The 23,737-nt window shown below is 39.9% G+C and overlaps 1 protein-coding gene across 1 annotated transcript; it reads right to left on the minus strand.

Annotated features, from left to right (window-relative positions):
• Window positions 1–349: 349 nt before the first annotated feature.
• Window positions 350–7,448, minus strand: LOC131415181 (serpin B3-like). The gene is made up of 7 exons (XM_058556598.1): window positions 7,283–7,448; window positions 6,625–6,681; window positions 5,224–5,352; window positions 4,339–4,456; window positions 3,081–3,220; window positions 2,626–2,781; window positions 350–1,181 (listed from the first exon to the last, which is right to left on the minus strand). The coding sequence occupies exons 1-7, from the start codon at window positions 7,445–7,447 to the stop codon at window positions 777–779; spliced, it is 1,170 nt and encodes a 389-aa protein (XP_058412581.1). The 5' UTR covers window position 7,448; the 3' UTR covers window positions 350–776.
• Window positions 7,449–23,737: the final 16,289 nt, after the last annotated feature.

Genomic DNA, 23,737 nt, shown 5'->3' on the forward strand with positions numbered 1-23,737 from the left:
TTAAAGTCACTGTATCCACACTGCTCATTCCTCTAGTCATTTTACACTATTATAGCCAGAGATGTATTTAAAGATGGAGATATGATGATCTCAGTCTCCTCTTTGGACAAGAAATGAACAAAATCTGTAAAGGCTTTCCATTTATTTTAGGATAAAATTGGAAGTTCTTAATGTGAGCTACAAAGCTTTCCATGTTCTGGTACCAGCCTACTCTTCAGCCTCATCATGCTCTACTCCTATTTTGAATTTTCTTTTTATGTGATAATATATTTCTGAATTATCTTTCCTATGTGTGATGGGCCACTTATACTTCGTTGAAGAGAAAGAAAAAAGGAAAATCAACAAACAATACGAGAAAGTCATTGCTTTATTGATAATGTATTTCATAAAATTAAAAAGTTTAGACATGTAAGGGTCCCAGATATCACCAAAATTAAAATAAACGTGGGTTTCCAGGTTAATACGTTTGATTAATATATGTAATATTTGAAATAACAGGTATGATATTTGAAATTTAAGAGAAGATAGAGAGTTGAAATATCTTTTTATCTTATCTTGAGCATTTTGTAAGTGGGGAATCAACATGGAGAAATAAAGTAGATTTACATGTGTTCGCAGAGAGAGACAGACAGATATGCTATCTCAACCTTTACATTCTTAATGATGAGTATGAGATTGGAACGGAAAAAAAGAAGTAAAGAGAACCTGTTACTTCTAGCAATCAACGTACTGGAAAACTGTGAACTTCCCCCTAAATTAGTGGCATCTAATTGCATCTAAGGGGAAGAGACTCTGCCCAAGAAGAGGATGCTGTTGGTTTTATTGTGCTTGATGAAGAACAGGAAAGGGTGATCGCAACGGAAACTTTCATAAATTGGTGCTGATGTGACACCAATTCCTATGCCTGTAGCGGCTGCGGCTTCCGTGCCCTCTTCATTCACCTCCACAAAGGACTTGTGTACCATTGTTGTCAGCTCGAGATCCCGTCTCTCCGCCATGCCCAAGAAGTTGGCGTCCTGTGAATTTAAGGCGTCCACCATCCCCATAGACTTCAGCGTGCCCGTGAGGTCATAGCTCTCTTCCACTTTGAAGCGAGGTAAATGTAAATTCACTTTTTTCTCACTCATATTCTGTGAGCTTGTCCACTCTACTAATTTCTCAGCCGTGAGTTTATCTTCAAGCTGCGACAATGGACAAAAGGAACAATGAAGTGATTCTCCGTGGACATTGAACATAGCTTAACATTGGATTGAATCACGTGGAAATCTTTAACAGGAAATGTAAATATGGAAGATTTATTTATATAATAAACTGAATCTTCTGTATTATACCTATAAAATAAACGGAATCTTCTGTAACATATAATTATACATATAAAATAAAAGAACCTTTAAATAAAATTAATTTGTAAATGGTGAACTGTATGTCCCCATTTCTTAAGCTGCCAGCCCACTGCGTATTTCATTTTTTAATCAACTTTTATTGTTAATGTCCTTTGGTACATATTTTTTTACGTACTGCAATTCTAGCACAAATCTCTTTTTATTCCTTTTTCTTGCTTGACCTATTTGTAAACTTTCCCCATATAACTGTATATTTGTCCATCAAGTTTCATTTTTACTTAATACCACCATTAAATTGATATTCAATGTGTATATATTTACTTGATATTTTTTAAGCATTCCTTGTGTGCCAGTCCCTAAGCTAAACTATTGGCAATACAAAGATGCAGTCTTGTTCTTTGTTTTGAATTTTTCATTATTTTGAGCCACTTCTGTCCAAAAGCTTTTGTCTTGTTTACATTAGTTAGCTTAGGATAAAATTCTAGGCCTGGGGTTCTTGACGTCATTGATAGGAGGGATTGCTGAGCTGGAGTGTGAATGTTGTAACCACCCTTCATATACAGTGCCAAATTACTTTCCCTGAGGATCTCCAAGTTCCAGCGTTACCACAATGTGTATTTTGCATGCAGCAAGTTCACTGCAACTTCAGCATCACCATCGACTATTACAGTAATTACAGATGGCCATTTGTGGAATGTCTTTAAAATGCCAGATATTGTTACTGGTATTTTTCACATTAACTTTAACCATTATAACAGTGCTAAGAGGAAAATTCCTTTTTTTTTACTCACAGGAAGGAGATTCTGAATGACTTTTGAGCTTAATTTGCTTGGTTTTGTTTATGAGTGAATTTGCGTATATTTTCCTTGTGTTAGTTTATCTGAGTCTTAGTTTCCTAGTCCTCAAATGAATACACTGGAATATATCTCAGGTTCTTATGGTTGCCAAATATAATGTATGCGCCTAGCTATAATTTTTTCTGAACTGACATTTCATAATTTCATAAGAATATTAATGAGACCTGTGACATTAAGATTTTTATATGTCTTCCATATCACACTGTGATACTTAAGATATTTATTTTTTGGAATGTGACAGCCGCCAGGTTCTCCTTAACAATTCTCCTTTAGGCTGTATGCAGAGAAGAAAAGTACTGTATTCTTGAGCTTTGCTAGACATCACCAACAATCTGTGAGCACCACCTCCATGAACAGCCCGTACAAGCATTGTACCACTAGGAAATCAGGCAATAGGAAGAATAATGGTAGGTACAAGATTTTACCTTCTTGAGACCCTCTACTTCATTTGGCAGCAGCAAGATCATGCTTAGATCTTTGCATTTGTATGGTATTTCCAGGATCTTGGCTTGTATGTCCTCCAGTGCAGTGAAATTAAAGAAACTTCTTTGTTTCATCATCTGCACAGATTTACTGGTATCCTGCAGTAATTAATGTGGGAAACAAATGCCAAGAGAGGCATAAGTCAAACAAAGATATTGCTATTGAGATACCAAACACATCTTCTTTCTAAGAGATGATCTGGGAAATTTGTGAACTAGAGAGAAGAGTTTCTTTAAGTAATCCAAACAAAATAAAGTAAAAAAGACAAAACAAGAAGAAAATACAGCCATGACAAGTTCTATTTTCACCTTTAGTTTTACATTTTAGCAGAGGTGAGTTTAAATTTAATATTCCATATATAACTACACTATTACCATAAATAAATTATAGATAATACCTTGGTCAGCCAAAATTTTTCCTCCGCTGTATATTCTTTATTAAATTTCACATTCCACTGCCCTTTGAAATAGACTGCGTTCACCAGAACCAGAATGGCGGAGTTAAGAGAACCACTGGGAAACAGGTTATTGATTTTTCCTGCAACAGAAAGAAAAACAAAAGTCCATAATAAAAGTACAAGTGGTTTGTCTGGAAGATGATTTGAAAGATACAGTTGATCATTAATTATTCACACAAGGCACCACTCTGGGGACTCTATGACCGATAGTTCATGAGGTACAGCTTTCCTTATGGCAGAAGCCAGATGGAGTTACCCCTGATGTGGACACCCTTTCTTATCATTGGAAAGGTGTTCAGAGTCTCTGTCTGTGGGTGACTTCAGCCATCTCACACTGTATATGGATAAATGGATTTCAGGTACTCTTTCAACAAATCCATTCCCTTGCTCCCTCTCTCCCTCCTTTGTTTTACCATACCTCCAGTTCTCACTACTCCCTCCCTTCGTTCCTTCCTTTCTGTTTTTTTAACTTTGGTTTCACTACTCGGGGGAAGTAGGCCTTGATTATTGTTTAGGACAAATGGCATGAACTCTATGATCTGAAACACATGCCCTGTGCTATCAGAAACCATTCCTTGGGGGGTCTTCCTCTTCATTTTTCACATTGAATTGCTGTAGGTTTGGCCTATAATGGGGGTGGGAGATAGGATAGGGATTCATATGGTGTGAAGACTTTGTCAAGCTCTCTGCCCTGGATGGGGATGACAGCTGGGATCACCCCTCGGGATTTGGGGATGGAGAAATGAGCAGGCAGCTCCAGCAGCGGATGGCAAAGAGGGTAGTTTTACAGGAGAGCTGCTTGTTTTCCAGTTGAAAAGGCAGATTGGAAACCTTTCTAATGTTTCTCTAAGGGATCTTAATCCAGAAATGAAGCCTCTGATTTAAAGTACAGGATGTGAACCCAAGATGGGGTCTGAGCATAGAGTTGGAGTCCAAAAAGTTCCTGCCATCCATGGCCATGGTCAAACACAGACCTGCAGCTATATTTCCAGGTAGCTGGTCCCGTGACCCCTCTAGGGTTCCCCTTTTTTCTTTCCACATTGATTTGGACCATTCCACCAGCTGCAGTACCCTCCTCTGTCCTCTCCGCGAACTTGTCTCATCTCCTTCTCCTGGCACCCCACGCAGTGTCAAGCACAGGTTTCTAGCACAGTGGATACTCAGTGTGTTTCTTTATGGGTGATCTCCCATACTCTACCATTCGTTTGGCTTTCCACCCAGGAATTAATCTTCTTGCGACTTTCTTCTGCAGCGTTTATAAAATCAGCAGATTCCACACTGGCTAGGTAGAATTTCTTAACATTATCCATGTATTCCTTTGACGTGGGAAGGAAGAAAGGAGAAATTAAGAGTAATTTCTTATTAACTATGTATTCCCAGGTTAATTACTCTCACCTTAACAAAATATATCACAGGAATCCTGACTCTAAAGAAATCCTCATTTTCTTGCCCATGTGTATTTTTATACAGCTCCCACGTGGGTAATGTGAAAGGGAAGTACAGGATGGCACAAGAACGTGGTCTCTGAAGGGCAATACCACCTGACAAGGCCTGGAGGAGAAGAAGCTGTGGGCTATAAACTGAAAGCTCAGTGCTCCGAAAGAGATGGTGTGCTTCTGGGACTCCTCTCCAGTAATATCCCCCCATCAGGTTCTCATCTTTGCTTGTATCTTCCATCCTGGGCATTCGGTATTCCCTGGTACCTCCCCAGCTTTCCCCAGGGACCCATCACGTCTGCCTAGCCCATCAGTATCCCATTAACCATACATTTCTGGGTCACTGCCCAACAAAATTTAAGCCATGTGACTGAATGGTGTCAGATCACTAGGGGCACCTTGTGACTTACTGTGCTATAAAACCTGCCCTTTGCTCATAAAGTAATCCCTAAACCCACATTGTATTGGTGAATTGTAAGGCTCTAGGATATGCCAGTGGGTATAGTTCTGGCAAGGGAGCCGCACCCTGGCTAAATGTTCCTCATGTGGGTCAGCTAGGCTCATCTGCTCACGTTCCTCCATTTGGTGATTGGGAGACAGAGGACCTAGGATACAGATTAAAGGTGTGACAGGCCAGTGAAACTTACCTGATGAAATTGAAACTTCTTTTCTCGATAGAGCCTGTTGGCGATGTTCAGCTGATAGGCATCAGTGGGTTTCTTTAAGTCAGTCAGAAGCTTTTGAAATTGTTGATGCACATTTCCCAACTTTTCAACCTTCAAACATCAAAAAGTGAACTCATTGCATTCTCTGTCAATGTAAATACTAAACCCACGTAACTCTGTTAGATCCATCCCTCAATTTCGGTAGTCCCACAGATGATGTTTAATTATTCCCTGATATCAGTGTATTTTACCTGAAATATTCTTCAGAAGTTTTACATTCAATCTCTTCCAGGCAATTCTTTGTTTCTGCTCTAAATAATCTGCAGTTTTCTTTTGAAATACAGATGCAGCACCATTCCACCATCAGAATGTCTTCTAATTGCTAACTATGGTTAGGACAAGCTTCCCAGCTAAACATAAGGTCCTTAAGGGCTAGAATCATTTTCATTTTAACAGCCCTCAAGGGTATGAGAACGTTGAATTTGTGTATTTCAATGAGGTTATGACATGAAGCCCTGTACACTCCTAGGTGGTACTATCTTGTGAGACTGTTGACTGTGATCTATGTCTCTTCACTCATGATGGTCATACTCTGAGTGTGGGAACAGTGTATGCCCGGTACCCTCTATGGCTTTACACAGGTATCTCTAAGTCTTTAGTCTAATTAAGATGAAAACAAGGAAGCTCAGAGAATTAAATAGCCTTTCCTAAGAGACACAAGATAGCTGAGCCAATTTTTGAGCATAGGCCTGTCTGAATCCAGAACCATCCACTTGCTAGCTAACACTCTTGGACCATTAAGGCTATAAGCTATACAGTTATGCAATTATTTTCCAGAATATACTTGGATGTATGGTTACACCTCTTAATCCCATCTATGACTTAATTAAAATTATATTATTTTTATCAACATTATTGGAATTACTGTAATTACTGTTATTCTATAATAATAATAATAATAATAATAATAATACATATCACTTATCAGGAATTCCAGTAATCCAGACACAGTAGTGATGTTTTGGATGTATTTGCATGTATTGAGGCAGATCTTTTCTTACTGCCAGTTTACTGGCACAAGTCATTGGGTCTCAGAACAGTTGCACCTGCCCACGCTCCCTGTTCGTGAAGAACAGGGCAGGAATTTGAAGCTAGTGTTCTGGTTCCAGAAGCCATGCTCTTAATCACTATGCTGATCTCTCAGGAAACAACAATATGAAATAATTAAGTACGTAACATGAAATGAGAAACAACTCTGCTTGTCCAGTGTATTTTGCTCAAAATTTCCCCTAAAAATGGACTTTTCACTGAAATTTCCAGTTTAAACCATGACGCTCTTGGACATGTGACTCTCCTTCTAGACCCCAGTGCTCCGTGACTCACGTGAGCTGTTGAGGCTCTTCCCTTTGTGCTGTCTGTGACGTCATTAAAGTGAAGGACCTGGAAGGGACAGGAAGAGGGACAAGAAAACTTTACTCAAAAGATCTGCCTCCATTAGAGGAAATTAAAGGAAGAAAGAAAAACAGAAATAAACCCAAACTAATACACAAAACAAAACCACCAAACCAACCCCTCCTCCAAAAAAAACAATATAGAAGCAAAGGAAAGAGAATAAAGAAAACTTGAGTGTCAGCATTTGTTCCTTGAAAAACTACAGCAAAGCTGGTGGATCACCAGCCACTTCAAAGAATCCTGATTCATGACTGATGGACGGCTGAGGAGTCATGTGAAGGTGTTTCCCATGGAGTTAAGTCAGTGCATCACTTCTCCCAGTGCTCTTGCATTTAAGCGTCGCCTCTGGTTGTCGGGCAATTGCAGGAGTTCGTCCCAGCTCCCAAAGGAAGGCTAGGCACAGGGAAGCAGATGGGGCGGAGCACTGGGGGAGGGGGATGCCCCCCACAGCCCTGTGCTCACCCAGTCATGGGAATACTTGCTCAGCCTCCTGTGCTACCCCTGGGACAGCCAGATCTGTGAGCATCTGCACACAGGCCAACAGAGAAATCAGTCTAAACCTGTCAACGCAAAGCGAACTGACACCTACCTTGCCTATTTGGAGTGCAGTGTTTCCTTGGGCCCCTAAGTACGTCATGGCTAAAGCTGATGAGATGCTGAGAGGAGAGTAGAAGATGTTGCCCTTGTATGATTTTCTGAGCTGTTGGAACAGATCAACTGCAAACTGGGCGTTTGCTTCACTGAGTGAATTCATGGCGGCCTTGGTGTGATCCGGAACTCCTGGAAAAGCATCAGATTCATTTCAGAATGACTTTACTGAAGAGAAGGTTAGTCTGTAACGAAATTTCCTTAAAATAAATCACTTATATTTGGGTTGTGGGATTCTGGCAACTAAAGTTTTCCATCTCTTTAGTTTTCAAGTCTTTTTCAATACACTTGTATAAATTTCATAATTAGAAGATTATCAAAATTACTATTTAAAAGAAAATTTGTGCAAGATTAATGGAACATCTTCATATTTCCTTCCTCACTGGCTGTCCTGGATGTGGGTAGAAAATGTTTTGTAACAGATAGCAGGACCATGATCCATGTGGATAACGTCCAGCCAGCTCCCATGAGGCGCCTCTCTGCCTTTTCTTTCAAGGCTCCGTGGGTGCCAACACCCTCAGCTCCACCACAGGTACTCCTAAAAGAGCATTTGTTTCCTCAGAAGGAAATACATCAGATAAAGGGTAAATCAGACGAAGAGGGTGTTTCAATTTTGCCCCCTCAGAACAAGTAAAACAGGTACTTGATGTAAAAGGTATTATTGTTATAATTTTCAAAAATGCTTCATGTTGTTAAGTGGAGCATCTGGAAGCACTTACCTGTGTTCCTGGAGGAAGCAGAGGTGGGCAGGGAGCCTGGAAGCCTGTGTGAGGTGAATAGTGAGATCCTGAATATATACCTCTCTCTGCCCACCTCCCATTGCTCAGAGCAGCTGGTATTTCAAGTAAATCAACTTTTGATTTCTTAACCAGGCTAACCGTCACCTTCATGAACATGAAATATTTATCAGAAAAAAATATGCTTATTGTTCTATTACTGTACTTCCTTTTCACCTGCAGAGAAAATTGTGGCCCTGCAATCACTGGCTCATATGAAATGCGTGCAGGTGTCTTTCTAACACCAATGAGAATTAGGCTAAAATCCAACTTTCTCATGTGTTCAGAGCTACAGTCACCCAGTAATACCCCCAAAATAACCCTCTTTCTTCTCTTGGATGTTAAATTGTCTTTAAGACCTAATTCAAACACAATCACAAAACTTAACATTTTCTATTTAATGTTTTTAAAGGGCTGTTCCACCCGTCAATTTCTGTAGTAATTATTCTCTATAACCAGGAAAATAGCTGGAATTCTGAGTCTAGAGAGATACTGATGAGGTGTCGCAGCAGGACACAGAGAAGAGGAATCTATTGCCTTCCGCTAAAGGCTGTGCCTTGACAGAGGTCCTCCTCGTTACCTCCCCTGCCCCCTTGCAGCCAGTGCCTGATTTTCCCTGTTTTTTTTAAGGTCAGTGGGAAGCTGTTTTACCTTGCAGTGTTAACATGCTCACAATGAGAAGAACAATTGTTGCAAACAGGCCATTTTGCATGGCAGCAGTCCAAATTTTGTATCACTGTGAGGTAGAAATAAATTGTTTGAGCTCCAGAATCATGATATTTGTCACCCTGCCCTTCAGCACCTCACCTCCAGATTCATCGAATGACTGTTTGGCTCAAATACCTGTAAGAAAAAATGAGAACAATGTGTTCTTTGAATGCTCTGGTTAAATTTCTTTCTTTATTTCACTGAGGTTGCATTATTTTATAACATTTTGTAAATTTCAGGTGTACAGGTGATCAGGTGTTCAGACTTCTGTATAGACTGCATTGTCTTCAGCACCAAAAGTCTAGTTGCCATCTGCCATCATATATATGTGCCCCTTCACTCCTTTTACCCTCCACCCACCCCTTCTCATCTGGTAACAATCAATTAGTTCTCTGTATCGATGTGTTAGCTTATCTTCTACATATGAGTGAATTCAGATGGTAATCGTCTTTCGCCATCTGACTTATTTTGCTTAGCATTATGCCCTCAAGGTCTGTCCATTTTGTTGCAAATGGCAGGATTTTGTCTTTTTTTATGGCTGAGTAGTATTCCATTGTGTATATTTACCACAACTTCTTTATCCATTCATCTCTTGATGGGCAGTTATGTTGCTTCCAAGTCTTGGCTATTGTGAATAATGCTGTTATGAACATAGAGATGAACATTTCTTTCCCAATTAGTGTTTTCGTGTTCTTTGGATAAATATATGGTTACATTTCTTATCACTGGAGGCTTATTGTCTCCATGTGCATGGTATTCCAATAGGTAGAATAATATGAAAAACTGGGACACATATTTGTTTGTTTACATCTTTGACAACTCATTGAGGCAGGTCCCTTTGTTGTCCCCATTTCACAGATGACAGAAATGAGGCAGAGAGCGGTTGAATAGAAGCCCAGGTTACTATGGGTAGGGAAGTGCACAGTGAGATATCCAGGCAGATAGTCTGGCTCAGACCCTGCATGTGTATCCACTACCCAGGCTGTGTCAGACAGAGTCTTGGTTTAAAAAGACATACCTCCTTATGTTTAAATGCAAAAAAACTTTTTCTTCAGCATTCTCCCTCATCTCATCGGACTTGAAGTGAGTTCCCTCACCTATCACGCAGTAAGCCAGTCTCTGACGCCGGGTGTAGTGGAAGAAAGTAGGAATTCTGTTGCAAAGCGCTGAGCAAGGAGAATGTTCAGCTAACGCTGTAGTCCCGAAATCCTCCCAAAAGCTAGAATCAAGGATTTTCCTTTGGGATTTTAGGTAGACGCGGGGGAGCATGTGGCCCCGGTGGCTGATGTTCTAAGAGTCCTCCGCACAGGTGTGACTGTGTGTTCTCTGTGTTGCATCCAGTGGATTTTTAGTCTTTGACATCTAAAGTTTACAATCGGGCATTTTAGCTTCTCAACGCTCCTACAAGATGCTTAGTCAGATCGGGGGCTGTCAGCAAGTCCCTCTCTTATCAGCAGTGCTCCTGCTGTTCTGCAAGGCAGGTTCAGAAACTTTGGTTATTTTGTTTCCCATGTTAACCTTGTGGGTACAAGGCATAGTTTCAGCCTAATCCAGGGAAATTTTAACTCCTTCATCCTGTTTCAAGTCTCCAGAATGGAAAACGGCCAGAATGGGTCAAATACTAAGCCCCTAAACTCTCCTCTGTGGGCCCCATGGTCACTAGGAGAGAAGGCTGGCCTTTCAGACACCGTCTTAGGGCTCCATCCTAAGACAACCAAGAACAGTAAATGGGGATGGAATCGGGGTGATTTCCTCTGAGCATGGGACTCAGAAAGAGCGAGAAACCATGCCCAACCCTCCATTCCCCCAAACAGCTGTATCAAACTGGGATTTAGTAGATGAGAAACTCTGAGAGGGAAAGGAGGTGGACAGAAGAACTGTTTCTCCCAGGGTGTACTGTCCCCTGAGGCCTGGCTGTGGTCGGGGAGAGGGCTGTTGTTCCAGGTCTTCTAGCCCCATATGTCCCCTTCCTCCATCACAGGAGGGTGTGTATTGGGACCGACTTTCTACTTGAGATATAATTCATACATGGTAATCTTCACCTTTATAAAACGTACCAGTCACTCGTTTTTGTACATTGACAAGGTTATGCGACCGTCACCATGACCTAGTTCCAGAACAATTCATAGCTCCTCAGAGAAACTCCCCCACAGTTGTCCCTCACCCCAGTCCCTGGAAACCACTTGTCTCTTTCTTGTCACTCTGGACTTGTCTGCTCTGGACTTTTCCTATAAGTGGAATTGTACAGTTTGTGGCCTTTTCTATCAAGGTCCTTACACCTAGAATAATGTTTTCAAGGTTCATCCATGCTGTAGCACGTATCGGTGCTTTGTTTCTTTTTATGGCTAAATAATATTCTTTTGTATGATATAACACTTTTTTTTAACCATTCATGAATCAATGGACATTTTAGTGGCATCCAATTTTTGGATATGTGAATAATGCTGACACGAACTCATGTGCACAAATTTATTTGGTTACTACTATTTTTTAAATTGAGATATAACTGACATATAACATTGTACTAGTTTAAAGTGTATAGCGTAATGATTTGACATATGTGTATTTTGCAAAATGATTACCACAATAAGTTTCACTAACATCCATCACGACATGAAGTTCAAACTTTTTCTTTTGGTGAAAACATTAAGATCCACTCTCAACTTTCAAATACACAATACAGCATGGGTTAACCATAATCATTTTGCTGCACATTACATTCCAGATCTTATTTATCTTATAACTGGAAGTTTTTACCTTTGGACCACCTTCATTCATTTCGCCCATCCCTCGCCCCCTACTTCTGGCAAGCATTAATCTGTTCTCTATATCTCTGTTTGATTTTTAAAATTTTTATTTATTTTAAAAATTTTGTTATTATTATTTTTTTTAGATTCCATCTGTGTGGACATATTGCCAGACTGTTTTACGTTCCCACCAGAATGTGGTGGGAATATGTATGAGAGTTCTGATTTTTCTACGCCTCTCCAGCACTTGATATCGTCGTGGCCCTTTTTAACATCAGGCATGAGCAGGGTCTCCAGTCCCAGAACATCAAGAATCCACTAGAAGATTCCCCAACAACAAGGTCCCAGATGCAGAGAGGATGGAGGTAGGAGGCAGAAGGGAGAAGATGATCTGTGTTTCTAAAGCTGAAAGATTTTCCCTGCCTGATCCCCCATCCCCAGGCCATGCTGCTCTTAGGTCTTCTCTGACAATATATGCATAGTGATCCCTGAATCAGATTATTATATAAAACATCCTTGCGTTGAGACTGGATGGGGTGAGGAGGATGTAGACTAATGGAGTTTTGACCAACTAAGGAGTAAGTTGAAAGGGAGAAGAAAATGACGAGGGAAAAGGTGCAGGAAGAAAACTAACAAACATGAGGAAGAGGAGCTTCTCAGTGAAGGCTGCGTCACAGGCCACTGTCTCCAAATAGAGCAGAGTTTCCTAGAACAGGAACAGGATGAGTTTCTTTGGGCTCAAAGAGAAAAGGACCCAAACCCCGTAGGACAGAACCAAGAAGCTCAGCCTGGGTGTGGAAGAAGAGCTTGGGTTTGTTCAAATGAGAAATTATTTCATACTTTTCTTCTGTTTCTGAAAAGTGCTCCTGGCATTTACTAGGGAGGGTTGTGACATCCTGATGTCATACAGTGTCACAGAAGACTCAGCAATTTTCAGGAGGTTTTACATGTGAGTACTTGCCAGCTTATGTCTTTAGTTATTTCTAAATATACAACCAACACCATTGGTTCCAGGAATCCAGATACCCAATAAAAGCCAAGAGGAAATTACATTTTCAGGAACCACCCTGCTACTAATAATACCTTTATAGGTTGGTTAAGAAATATCTCCTTGGCTTCCCTGAACTGTGTTTCCTTGTGAAGGGCGTGAAGATTTATCAGCATTGTTAAGTTGCAAATCTTAGGGGACATTTTATTTCTTCTTTCTTACCAGGTATGTGGTTGTGTCTGTCTATATGGAAAATGGGTAATGGAGAAGATTCTTCAAGCATCCAATAATAGAATATCTGTCAATTACTTTATTCCCTACAGATATGGGTGTAGATATACATATGTGCACATTGAATCATGTGAGAATGGGGTTAATTTATTTTGTTTAATTTTTGTAGAGGAGAACTCGTTGCATGAAGATTTGAAAGGTGTTAGTTAGGGAATTGGTCTCATATGTAGGTAAATCACGGAAGACTGAGACAAACGCATATTACCTCCACCCTTACCCCATTCCCATGCCTCCAAACCGGCCAGGGCAGTCCTCCTACTCGATGCTTTCAACCATATCCAACCCTGTTCCTTCTGATCTCTTATAACTCCCACCCCACCGCCACGATTCATCTTGGTATTTCTGTTCTGTCACCAAGAAAGACCAATGTTGGCTCTCCTTATTCCTAGAACTCTCCCTCTTCCTCTTTCCTTTATCTGAAACGTGGAATTTCTCCTAGACTGCAGGTCTCTATCTGTTCTCAGGGGCAGCTCCTCACTCCCCCGTCTTCAAACTCTGAAGCAGGAAACTGGCCTTCTCTTTCGTTTATTCCACTGACTTTTCTATTCATTGTTCTTTCCCTGTCTTCAATGCTTTACTTCAAGTTTTGGGCCATTACAGGTGTATCACTACGTGCCCACCTACTATCTTGTATGTTATTCCTTAATATTCACTAATCTGTTGCCTCTTCACCGTTTTATGGCTTTTGTCTTCATCCTAGCTGCTTCCAGTATTCTGGGTTACTTCAAAACTTTCATTTCATAGGCAACAAATGGACTCCATTCTTGTTTTATTTTACATCTCTATTCTAGCTGAATCTCCTCTTTTGTGAAAAAAGTCATTTTTTTCCCCTTTTTTTCACTGGATCCATGATGTTTCCTTATCTATTTGAATATGCTCTTTATATAAAGGCAATACTGACTGTGGATGACTGTGTCTGTAACCCATGGAGATGAAAGTTCTAGAGGGATAAAGAAATGTGATTACATGGGATGTGAATTTCCTGGGGACTTTGTTTTGCTTCCCCTGTTCCATCCTTCACTCTTTGAACCTCCTATTTACCCCTGGAGGCTGAGTTGCAGGGAGACGTAATCCAGGTCTTGTCCTCAGACAAACATTTGCATTTGTCCCGTGGGAGGCAACATGAGTTGATCCTCAGCTGAGGGAGTTCAGGGTGCTTAGTCACCCAGCTCTCTCTCAGCTCGGTTGCCAAGGGGTGGCTGCCTTCCTTTAGCAAAGGCCACAGATCCTACTGGGCTGCCTTTTCTGCAGCTACAGCCACTTTCTCTGGATTTTGGTAACCACTCTACTTCTTGCCATTTAGGTCTAGGGTAGCAATGTGTCCCACTGTTGCTAGCCCTGGGATCATCACCAGCCTTTCTTGGTTTCTCTTAGCCAAACCATACTTTGTACAGTCCCTGTATTAAACTTTCCTTAATTCCCCATTTTGACTGTGTCATTTATTTTCTGCTAGGCCCTTGACTAATACCATAAGTAAATTGCTTTAGGGAAAACATCTTCAAATGGAATTCTGGAATCAAGTTGCTCACATATTGAGAAGCGCATGCTGAGAGGAAATTGGACATTGGTATCAGCAGATACCAGTAGCGCCAGATTATCAGTGATGGAGGCAAAATGTGCAGTGTGGGTAGAAGAAAAGATGTTGGGACATCAAGTGGCTGTGCTGCTTCCTTGCTATAGTGACAGTAATGATTACAAAGACTGTGGCATCTGCTGAATATTTATGAGGGGCCAGGGAAATTCAATTCCAACTGAAATTTGACAAACATTTTTCGTGGATCTTGACAAATAAATTCTGAAGACTTATATACATTTACAGTGACAAGATGATTGATCTTCCTAGGTCAGCAAAATGCAATTAAACAACCGTGTGATTAACTCCAGTAATACTGACAGTTCTTCAATACTTAGGATTGGTGTGATGTGGAAGAAGAGCATTACTGATGAAATGCTACTGAGACTGTTAGTACAACTTATTTGGGAATATTTGGCAGTGTGTGGTTATTCAACAGTTCTCTATTTAAATATATACCCTTGATGTATTCACATGCTGTGCTCAAGGAGACTTGAGCATTAATCACGTTATAGGGCATTAATCGCAGTACTGTCGGCAATGGCAAGAATTACAAACAACTTAGATGTGTATTAATAGAAGAATATGCAGAATAAATTATGCTATGTTCATACAATAGAATATCCTACAGCAGTGAACTTTAATGAGCCAGAAATTCATGGTTCAGAAAGCACAGATGTCCCAACATAATGTCCAGCGGAGAAAAACATGTTGAAAGAATATGTGTAGCTATCATTGGTTCGGTGTGGGTGGGGAAAATAGGGAGAGTGATGATTGAAATGTAATTCTGGGGAACTAGAGGGCATGGTTGCTTGAGAAATGTAGAAACGTTGCTGGATATTCTGTGACGCCTGTTTGTGATTGATGATAATGAGGCTTGAGGGCCATCTGCCCTATGTATGATTTGTCCTTAGAAACACTGAGTCACATCAAGAGTGTCTGTGGTTTGTCCTTGCATGTTTGAGGTTTAGCCAGATGAGTGCAGATTCCACGTCTATTTCTGCAAACCTTGTGGTCTAACCCCATTATACCTCTCAAACATTCCTGTTAAAGCCCATCAGTGTCTTCCTAATAGCCTCCTGGTAACTCCTTTTTCAGTCCTTACCTGGGAATTTTCTGCATTATTTGTCACTGTTGATTTGTCTTCCTTGGGATTCTATCTTTAGTTCTCCTCTACCTCTGAATCCTGTCTTCAACTCCCTTTCCACTGCCACCCCTGAAGTGCAGGCTGTGCTTTTCCTAGTGTCTACCGCAGGCATTCTTCTCTCTACATTCTACCTCATCATCTGTCCACTGGCAGGCCGTCAACCCAGGAGTTTCCTAGTCCAGTTCTCTCAGCTTAAGGCTCTTCCCTTCCTTCTCTCCCAGCTCTCTGCTCCATCCCTCCTCTGACATCTCCCATCTCTAGGGCCATTCATACAGCCCTTCCTCTCTGGTAGTTTGGAGTGATATTTAACACATGATTGTTGATATTTTACATTGTTTTAATCAGTTTTTAGTTAAAATTTTATTCTGTAACTTCTTATGTTAGAAAAATTACACTGCCTTTCACCACTTCTGTTATGCAGCTGTGCTAACATTTCAGTAGAATATGTAGGTGTGTCCTTGGGACACAAAGTGAGATATTTTACTCTATGCACCAAGTCTGGCAGTAACCAGGAATGAATGCCTGTTGGCTGCTTACGTTTGGATGAATGCTCCTGAAGATTCATTTTGAAGTTAGGGATGGTTACCTCATGTGTTTGATCATCAAATTTTAAGGCTTATTTAGTGATCCATTCTCCATACAATGGATTCTTACTTATTTTCTATGACTTGGTAGTGGACTAAGTGAGAGGTCTCTAGCAGAGTGCCAGAATCAGGGACTTATGGACAAGGGATGTTTGCCAAAGTTCCTTTACTTTTAGGCGACAGTTGACTTGCTAAGACTCATCTCCTGAACCAAAGTTCCCATCCCATCTCATCACCATATATTTCCCCTCTCATTGCCTCTGGACCCAGCCTCTGTATTCCTGGAAATGATCCTGTCTTTAACTCGTGTCTTCCCAGGACAGGCAGGATTATATATCATCACCTCCTTCAGTCTCCCAGCTGCCCAAGGTTGATAAACTCTACTCCCTTTTGTACCAGTAATTATCTGTTAGGGCACAAGAAATTCCTGACCTGAAATTGTCCCATTAATATCTTTCCTACACTAGCAGCTCACTTGACATGTGTTAATTAACTGTACTTCATGTAAAATAATTGTTCTTGAAATCCGGAGCTTAAATTAAATATTTGGTTAATATTCATTTTGATTTACAATATTGTTCCTATGATGCTTACCTTTACTTCTTTGAAAGTATTTTTTGGAAAAAATTTCTGAAATACTTGGTCCTTTCTTTAGTAAAACAAGATAATTCAGAAATGTAGGGAGGAAAGTACAACTGGGGACTCCTCTTCCACTCTTAAGCAGCGTGCTAGATTCCCAGGACTGCCATCATAAAGTACCAAAAACTGGGGCTTAATATGACTGAAATTTATTCTCTCCCATTTCTGGAAGCCAGAACCCTAACATCAAGGGGTCATTAGGACCACGCTCCCTCTGAAGGCACTAGGAGAGAATCCTTTTTTGCTTCTTCCAGCTTCTGGTGTTTCCTAGTCTTCCTGGGCTCCTGTATATAGCCTCTGCCTCCATCTTTACATGACCATCTTCTCCGTGTGTCTCTTCTCCTCGTATAAGGGCACAAATCATTGGATTAGTACCCACCCTAACCCATTGTGACCTTATCTTAACTTATTATGCCTCTGACCTATTCCCAAATGAGCTCATACTCTGAGATTCTTGGTGGACATGAATTTTTGAGTGGTTCTCTTCAACCCACTATAATCAGCAATCCCTTTAGCCAAAACGAATCACTTTTAACAGTTTGAGGAGAAACCGTTGAGCTAATTTTCCATAACTATAAGACATGTATTTGTATCCATGTGATCATGAATCTTGTGATCTGAGCCGACCACATACTGGGAAATCCATTGACACCAGACTGTACTTCTTCATGGTTATCTATTGAGTGTGATGGGGCCAAGAGGGCAGGTACAGGCATAATTCATCTTCTTGTGCTTCACAGAACCTGCCTTTTTTAGCAATTGAAGGTTTGCAGCACTCCTGCATCAAGCAAGTCTATTGGTACCATTTTTCCAATATCAGTTGACCACTAGGTGTCTCTATGTCACGTTTTGGTAATTCTCACAGCATTTCAAGTTTTTTCATTTTATCGTATTGTTATGGGCATCTGTGACCAGTGATCTTTGATGTTACCACTGTAATTGTTTTGGGGCACCACTAATTGTGCCCGTATAAGACACTGAACTTCACTGGTAAATGTTATGTGTGTTTTGACTGATCCACTGACTGGCTGTTCCCTCCTCTCTCTCCCTCTGCTTTGGCTTCCCTGTTCCCTGAGACATAACAATATTGAGATTAGGCCAATTAATAACCTTACACTGGCCTCTGTGTTCAAGTGAAAGGAAGATCCGCAAGGGTCTCACTTTAAATTAAAAGCTAAAAATGATTAAGCTTAGTGAGGAATGCATGTGGAAAGCTGAGATAGGTGGAAAACTAGGCCTCTTGCGCCCACACTTAGCCTAGTTGTGAATGCAAACCAAAAGTTCTTGAAGGAAATTAAAAGTGCTACTCCAGTGAACATATGAATGATGAGAGAGCGAAACAGCATTATCGCTGGTACAGAAAAAGTTTTAGTGATCTGGATAGAAGATCAAACCAGCCACCACATTCCTTTAAGCCAAAGCCTAATCCAGAGCAAGGCCCTAAGTCTCTTCAATTCTATGAAGGCCGAGAAATGTGAGGATTCTGCAGAAGAAAAGTTTAAAACCAGCAGAGGTTGGTTCATGGGATTTGAGGAAAGATGCCATCTCCATAACATAAAAGTGCTTATGTAGAAGCTGCAAGTGCTTATGTAGAAGCTGCTGCAAGTCATCCAGAAGATCTAGCTAAGATAATTAATGAAGGTGGCTACACTAAGCAACAGGTTTTCAAGGTAGATGAAAAGAATCTCATATTGGAAGAGATGCCACCTAGGACTTTCATAGCTAGAGAGGAGAAGTCAATGCCTGGCTTCAGCTTCAAAGGATAGGCTGACTCTATTCTTAGAGGCTGATGCAGCTGGTGACTTGAAGTTGAAGCCAAACTCACTTACCATTCCAAAAGTCCAGGGCCCTTAAGAAGTATGCTAAAACTACTTGCCTGTGCTCTGTAAATGGAATATCAAAGCCTGGATGATAGTACATCTGTTTATAGTATGGTTTACTGAATATTTTAAGCCCACTTTTAATTACTACTGCTCAGAAAAAAAGGTTTATTTCAGAATATTACTGTTCATTGACAATGCGCCTGGTCACCCAAGAGCTTGGATGGAGATGTACAAGGAGACTAATGTTTTCATGCCTGCTAACACAACATCCCTTTTTCAGCCCAGGGATCAAGGAGTAATTTCAGCTTTCAAGTCTTATTCTTTAAGAAATACGTTTCATAAGGCTATAGCTGCCATAAAGAGTGATTCCTCTGACAGATCTGGGCAAAGTAAATTGAAAATCTTCTGGAAAAGATTCACCATTCTAAATTCCATTAAGAACATCCATGACCCATGGGAGGAGGTCAAAATATCAATGTTCACAGGAGTTTGGAAGAAGTTGATTCCAACCCTCCTGGATGACTTTGAGAAGTTCAAGACTTCAGTGGAGGAAGTAACTGTAGATGTGGCAGAAATAGCGAGAGAACTAGAATTAGAAGTGGAGCCTAAATATCTGACTGAAATCCTGCAATCTCATGATAAGACTTTCATGGATGAGGAGTTGCTTCCCATGGATGAGCAAAGAAAATAGTTTTCTGAGATAGAATCTACTCCTGGTGAAGATACTATGAAGGTTGTTGAAATGATAAGAAAGAATTTTGGATATTACATCAACTTAGTTGATAAAACAATGGCAAGGTTTGAGAGGATAGACTCAATTTTGAAAGAAGTTGTACCGTGGCTAAAACGCTATCAAACAGCATCCCACACTACAGAGAAATCTTTCATGAAAGGAAGAGTCAATGGATGCAACAAATTTCATTGTCGTCTCATTTTAAGAAATTGCCGTAACCACCCCAACTTTCAGCAACCAGCACCCTGATCGGTCAGCAGCCCTCAACATTGAAGTAAGACTCTCCACCAGCAAAGAGGTTAGAACTTGCTGAAGGCTTAGATAATGTTACCATTTTTTAGCAATAAAGTATTTTTTAATTAAGGTATGTACATTGTTTTTCTAGACTTAATCCTATTCCAAACTTCATAATAGACTTCAATATAATGTAAACATCACTTTTATATGGACTGGGAATGCAAAAAATTCCTGTGACACACTTTATTGTGATATTCGCTTTATTTCCGTGGACTGGAACCATAGCCACAGTATCTCCGAGGTATGCCTGTATTAAAACTGCCAATCATTCTGGAACAACAAATGGGCAGGCCATGGTTCTGTCAGTAGGTGGGACATTCCACAGCCTTCAAGAGCCAGCCAGAATAGTATAGAGTGACTGAGTGTATGGTTCCTGTGGTGCTTATCCGTCGTAGACCTCATGAAATGAGCTTAGGGAAGCTGCACTCTTGCTTTTTCATTGTTGTGTGGATCACTTCTGATGGCAGCAGTTGAGAGATAATGGAGGTTCTGTCCTAGTTTCAATGGTGGAGACTGAGAGGAGGGTACCAGAAATAGGTATGTCAAGTGAGTGGCTCTTTTCAAGACTTTAAGGAGGGGTAGTTCCAAAGGCAAGATGTTTTAATGATGGACCTCTTCTATACCAGCCCCCTTGGTCTGATGTGTGTGTGTGTGGTTAGTGAAAGAGAGAGAGAGAGAAGTGGGAAGGAAGATCATGGGAAGGATGAGAGTAGGGAGGCAGGGAAGGAAGGAAAGACAGAGACAAGGAAGTAAGTAGGGAAGGAGAGAGAGAGAGGGTGAGAGTGTAGAAGGGAGGAAGGCAGAGAGAGATGGAGAGAGAAAGAGAGAAGGAATAGCACTTAAGTGGATGGTGGGTCATGTAACCTGTAGAGCTGACAGTATTTGGGGGAAGAGAAGCTTCCTCTAACTGAAACATCTTCTAACACGTTGGTCTTCAAATTAGAGTCAAGCTAAAGGTGTCCACAGAGGCTTTTTCCAATGTCTGTGAATTGCTAACTCTCAAATGCATGTGTTCTTTTCTCCAAAATTTATCTGCATGAAAATGTTTTGTGTTCACAGTGGCAGGTTCCCCAATTCTTCCACATTTCAGGAAGGCAAAGAAAACTTGTCATCTACCTCAAATCTTATTTCAGTGAGATGCCCAGGTGCAGCAAAGGCAAAACCTCATTTCATGATGAATCAAGATACCCCAGGCCCACTCCTAAGGCGTCTGTGTCCACTGTTGTATACTGACTCCTGTAAATTGTGAAGAACAGAGTGTCAGGTGGGAACATTTTTTAGCTCATATTGAGTTCTTCTGAATTACAAATATATATAAATTAAGGCAAGGTACCAATGAGAACAGTGACAATTTTTAAATAATAACACAGCCTCTTTGAAGATTTGACTATTGTCAAGATTGTGTTTTTCTGGAGTCCAAAGCAGAAAAACATCTCAAGAGCTACTGAACACTAAATACAATTTTTCTACTCATGAATTTACATGTGAAAAATTGTTTTCTGCTATTCCTAATACTTATCTCAGGCACAAGAAAACACCAAACCACTGAAATGTTTTACTGAGTTATTTATTTTTAAGATACATTGGATAAAAACTATGAAATTTTTCAGATTTGAAGAAATTATTCACTTAGTATATAAAATATGTTTTATCAAATGTCATCATGAATATTTCCTACTATGATAGTGACTCCTTATTTTACCTCATCTCTAAAAATCTTTAACGTTTGCTATTAACCATATCCAAATAAATTCTATGTTAGATGCAGAACCTGTGAACCTTTAACAGTATACATTTTTATCTTAATTAAAAAAGCACAGAGAAATCTTATTCTGTTTCATCTCATTAAGAGATGCTGCTCTGAAAAAAAATTAGCTTTTGAGCTTAATAATTACTTATCAAATTTTCAGTGTAGATATTTTGAGTTTTTTCAACTTTATACCAGCAGTAAGTGTAATGATAACTCAATCCAAAAGAGGTTTTAAATGTTTAGAGCAATATGATCATCAGAAAAAAGAATATTTAATATTTTAAATTTATAAACATTTTCCTTGGAGAGATGAATGACAAAATTATCAATAAAATACTTTAAATATAAAAATACTAAATTAGGATGAAATTCTTGGAGAAAGTGGATTGGAGATATAATTTCCAGGTAGAAAGGATTGATGTAAAATATTAAAATGTTAAAAGGCTTGTTCATGTGTTTAAAAATGAATTATAGTGGGTATCATATGGTTATTTTCATTGGATGCCTTTAAAAGAATCATGTAATAGTCTATTTGTAAATAACAACACTCATAATATGACATAAATTATATCCTGTATAACTATTTATATTATGGACAAATTTTAGATATCAACTAAAAAATGTGTGAGGGTTTGAACAAAAGTTAGGAGTTGTTCTTGAGTGAAGGTTTGGAGATCACTGCTGCAGGGTCCAGATCCAGGCCATGGTGCTCCTGTGTGCTACCAAGTGCAGCATATTCAGGCCACACCACTAGTGACACCGTGTGGCAATGGCTGTAGCAGCAACTTGGCAGTACAAAATTTCCTTGGGACAAATAGATGGGAGGATTTTCCTCTTTAAAGCAAGTGTAAGGCTGACCATCCTTCTTCACACCCCAACTGGGTAAACACCCCGAGTTCTTAAAGTTATAAGAGAGGGAGGATCCAGGGAGAGAGAATGCCATCTTGAATAGACAGGATGGTGGATGGATTCCATTTCATCTGATGATGAAAAGGAACGTGGTCTTATTTTGTATTCACTAAAAAGTCATGGTTTCAAAAGGAAAGATAAACAAGTGGGACTTCATCAAACTAAAGAGTTTCTGTAAGGCAAACGAAACCAGGATCAAAATGAAAAGACAACCCACCAGCTGGGAGAAAATATTTGCAAACCATATATCTGACAGGGGGTTAATCTCCATAATATATAAAGAACTCACACATCTGAACAACAAAAAAACAAATAACCCAATCAAACAATGAGCAGAGGATATGAACAGACATTTTTCCAAGGAAGATATACAGATGGCCAATAGGCATATGAAAAGATGTTCAACATCACTAATCATCAGGGAAATGCAAATCAAAACTACACTAAGATATCACCTTACACCTGTGAGAATGGCTATAATCACCAAGACAAAAAATAACAAATGTTGGAGAAGATGTGGAGAAAAGGGAACCCTCATTCACTGCTGGTGGGAATGCAAACTGGTGCAGGCTCTATGGAAAACAGTATGGAGATACCTCAAAAAATTGAAAATAGAAATATCTTATGATCCAGCTATCCCACTTCTGGGTATTTATCTAAAGAACTTGAAATCAACTATCCAAAGAGGCTTATGCACCCCTATGATGTTCATTGCAGCATTATTCACTATAGCCAAGATGTGGAAGCAACCCAAATGTCCATTAACAGATGATTGGATAACGAAGATGTGCTAGGTATACACAATGGAACACTCAGCCATAAAAGAAGACAAAATCGCCCCATTTGCAACAATATGGATGGATCTGGAGGGTGTTATGTTAAGTGAAATAAGCCAGACAGAGAACATTAAGCACTGTATGACCTCTCTCATACATGGAACATAAGCTAACACACAGACAGAGAGAACAGTTTGGTGGTCACCAGGGGAAAGGGGGTTGGAGGGTGGGCACAAGAGGTGAAGTGGCGCATTTATATGGTGACTGACAAATAATAATGTACAACTGGAATCTCACAATGTTATAAACTATTATGATATCAATAAAAAATAATTTTGAGAAGAAAAAGAAACGTCATGGTTTCCTCCAACAGAGAAAAGCCCTGGTAAAATGGCTTCACTGTTGATTTCTACAAGATATCTAAAAAATTGACACCAAGGCTTCTCAAACTCTTTCCAAAAAATTGAAGAGGAATGTGAATGAATGAAGAGGAATAGGAATGAATAACTCATTTTATGACAGCCTTTCCCTGACGTCAAATCCAGATAGATACTACAGTAAGAAAACTACAGACCCCTATCTCTTATAAATATTGACACAAAATTCCTCATAAAATACTAGGAAAGTGAATTCAGCTGCATACCAAAAACATTAT

This window comes from Diceros bicornis, chromosome 16 (assembly GCF_020826845.1).
Source record: "Diceros bicornis minor isolate mBicDic1 chromosome 16, mDicBic1.mat.cur, whole genome shotgun sequence".
Lineage (NCBI taxonomy): Eukaryota > Metazoa > Chordata > Mammalia > Perissodactyla > Rhinocerotidae > Diceros > Diceros bicornis.

Bases quoted from the DNA above. Each gene is read 5' to 3' on its own strand.
- LOC131415181 (XM_058556598.1), bottom strand. From the start codon at position 7,447: ATGAATTCACTCAGTGAAGCAAACGCCCAGTTTGCAGTTGATCTGTTC. The intron at 6,682-7,282 runs GTAGGTGTCAGT...TGTCCCTTCCAG, and splicing joins CTGCACTCCAAATAGGCAAG to GTCCTTCACTTTAATGACGT. The intron at 5,353-6,624 runs GTGAGTCACGGA...TGATGTTTGAAG, and splicing joins GAAGAGCCTCAACAGCTCAC to GTTGAAAAGTTGGGAAATGT.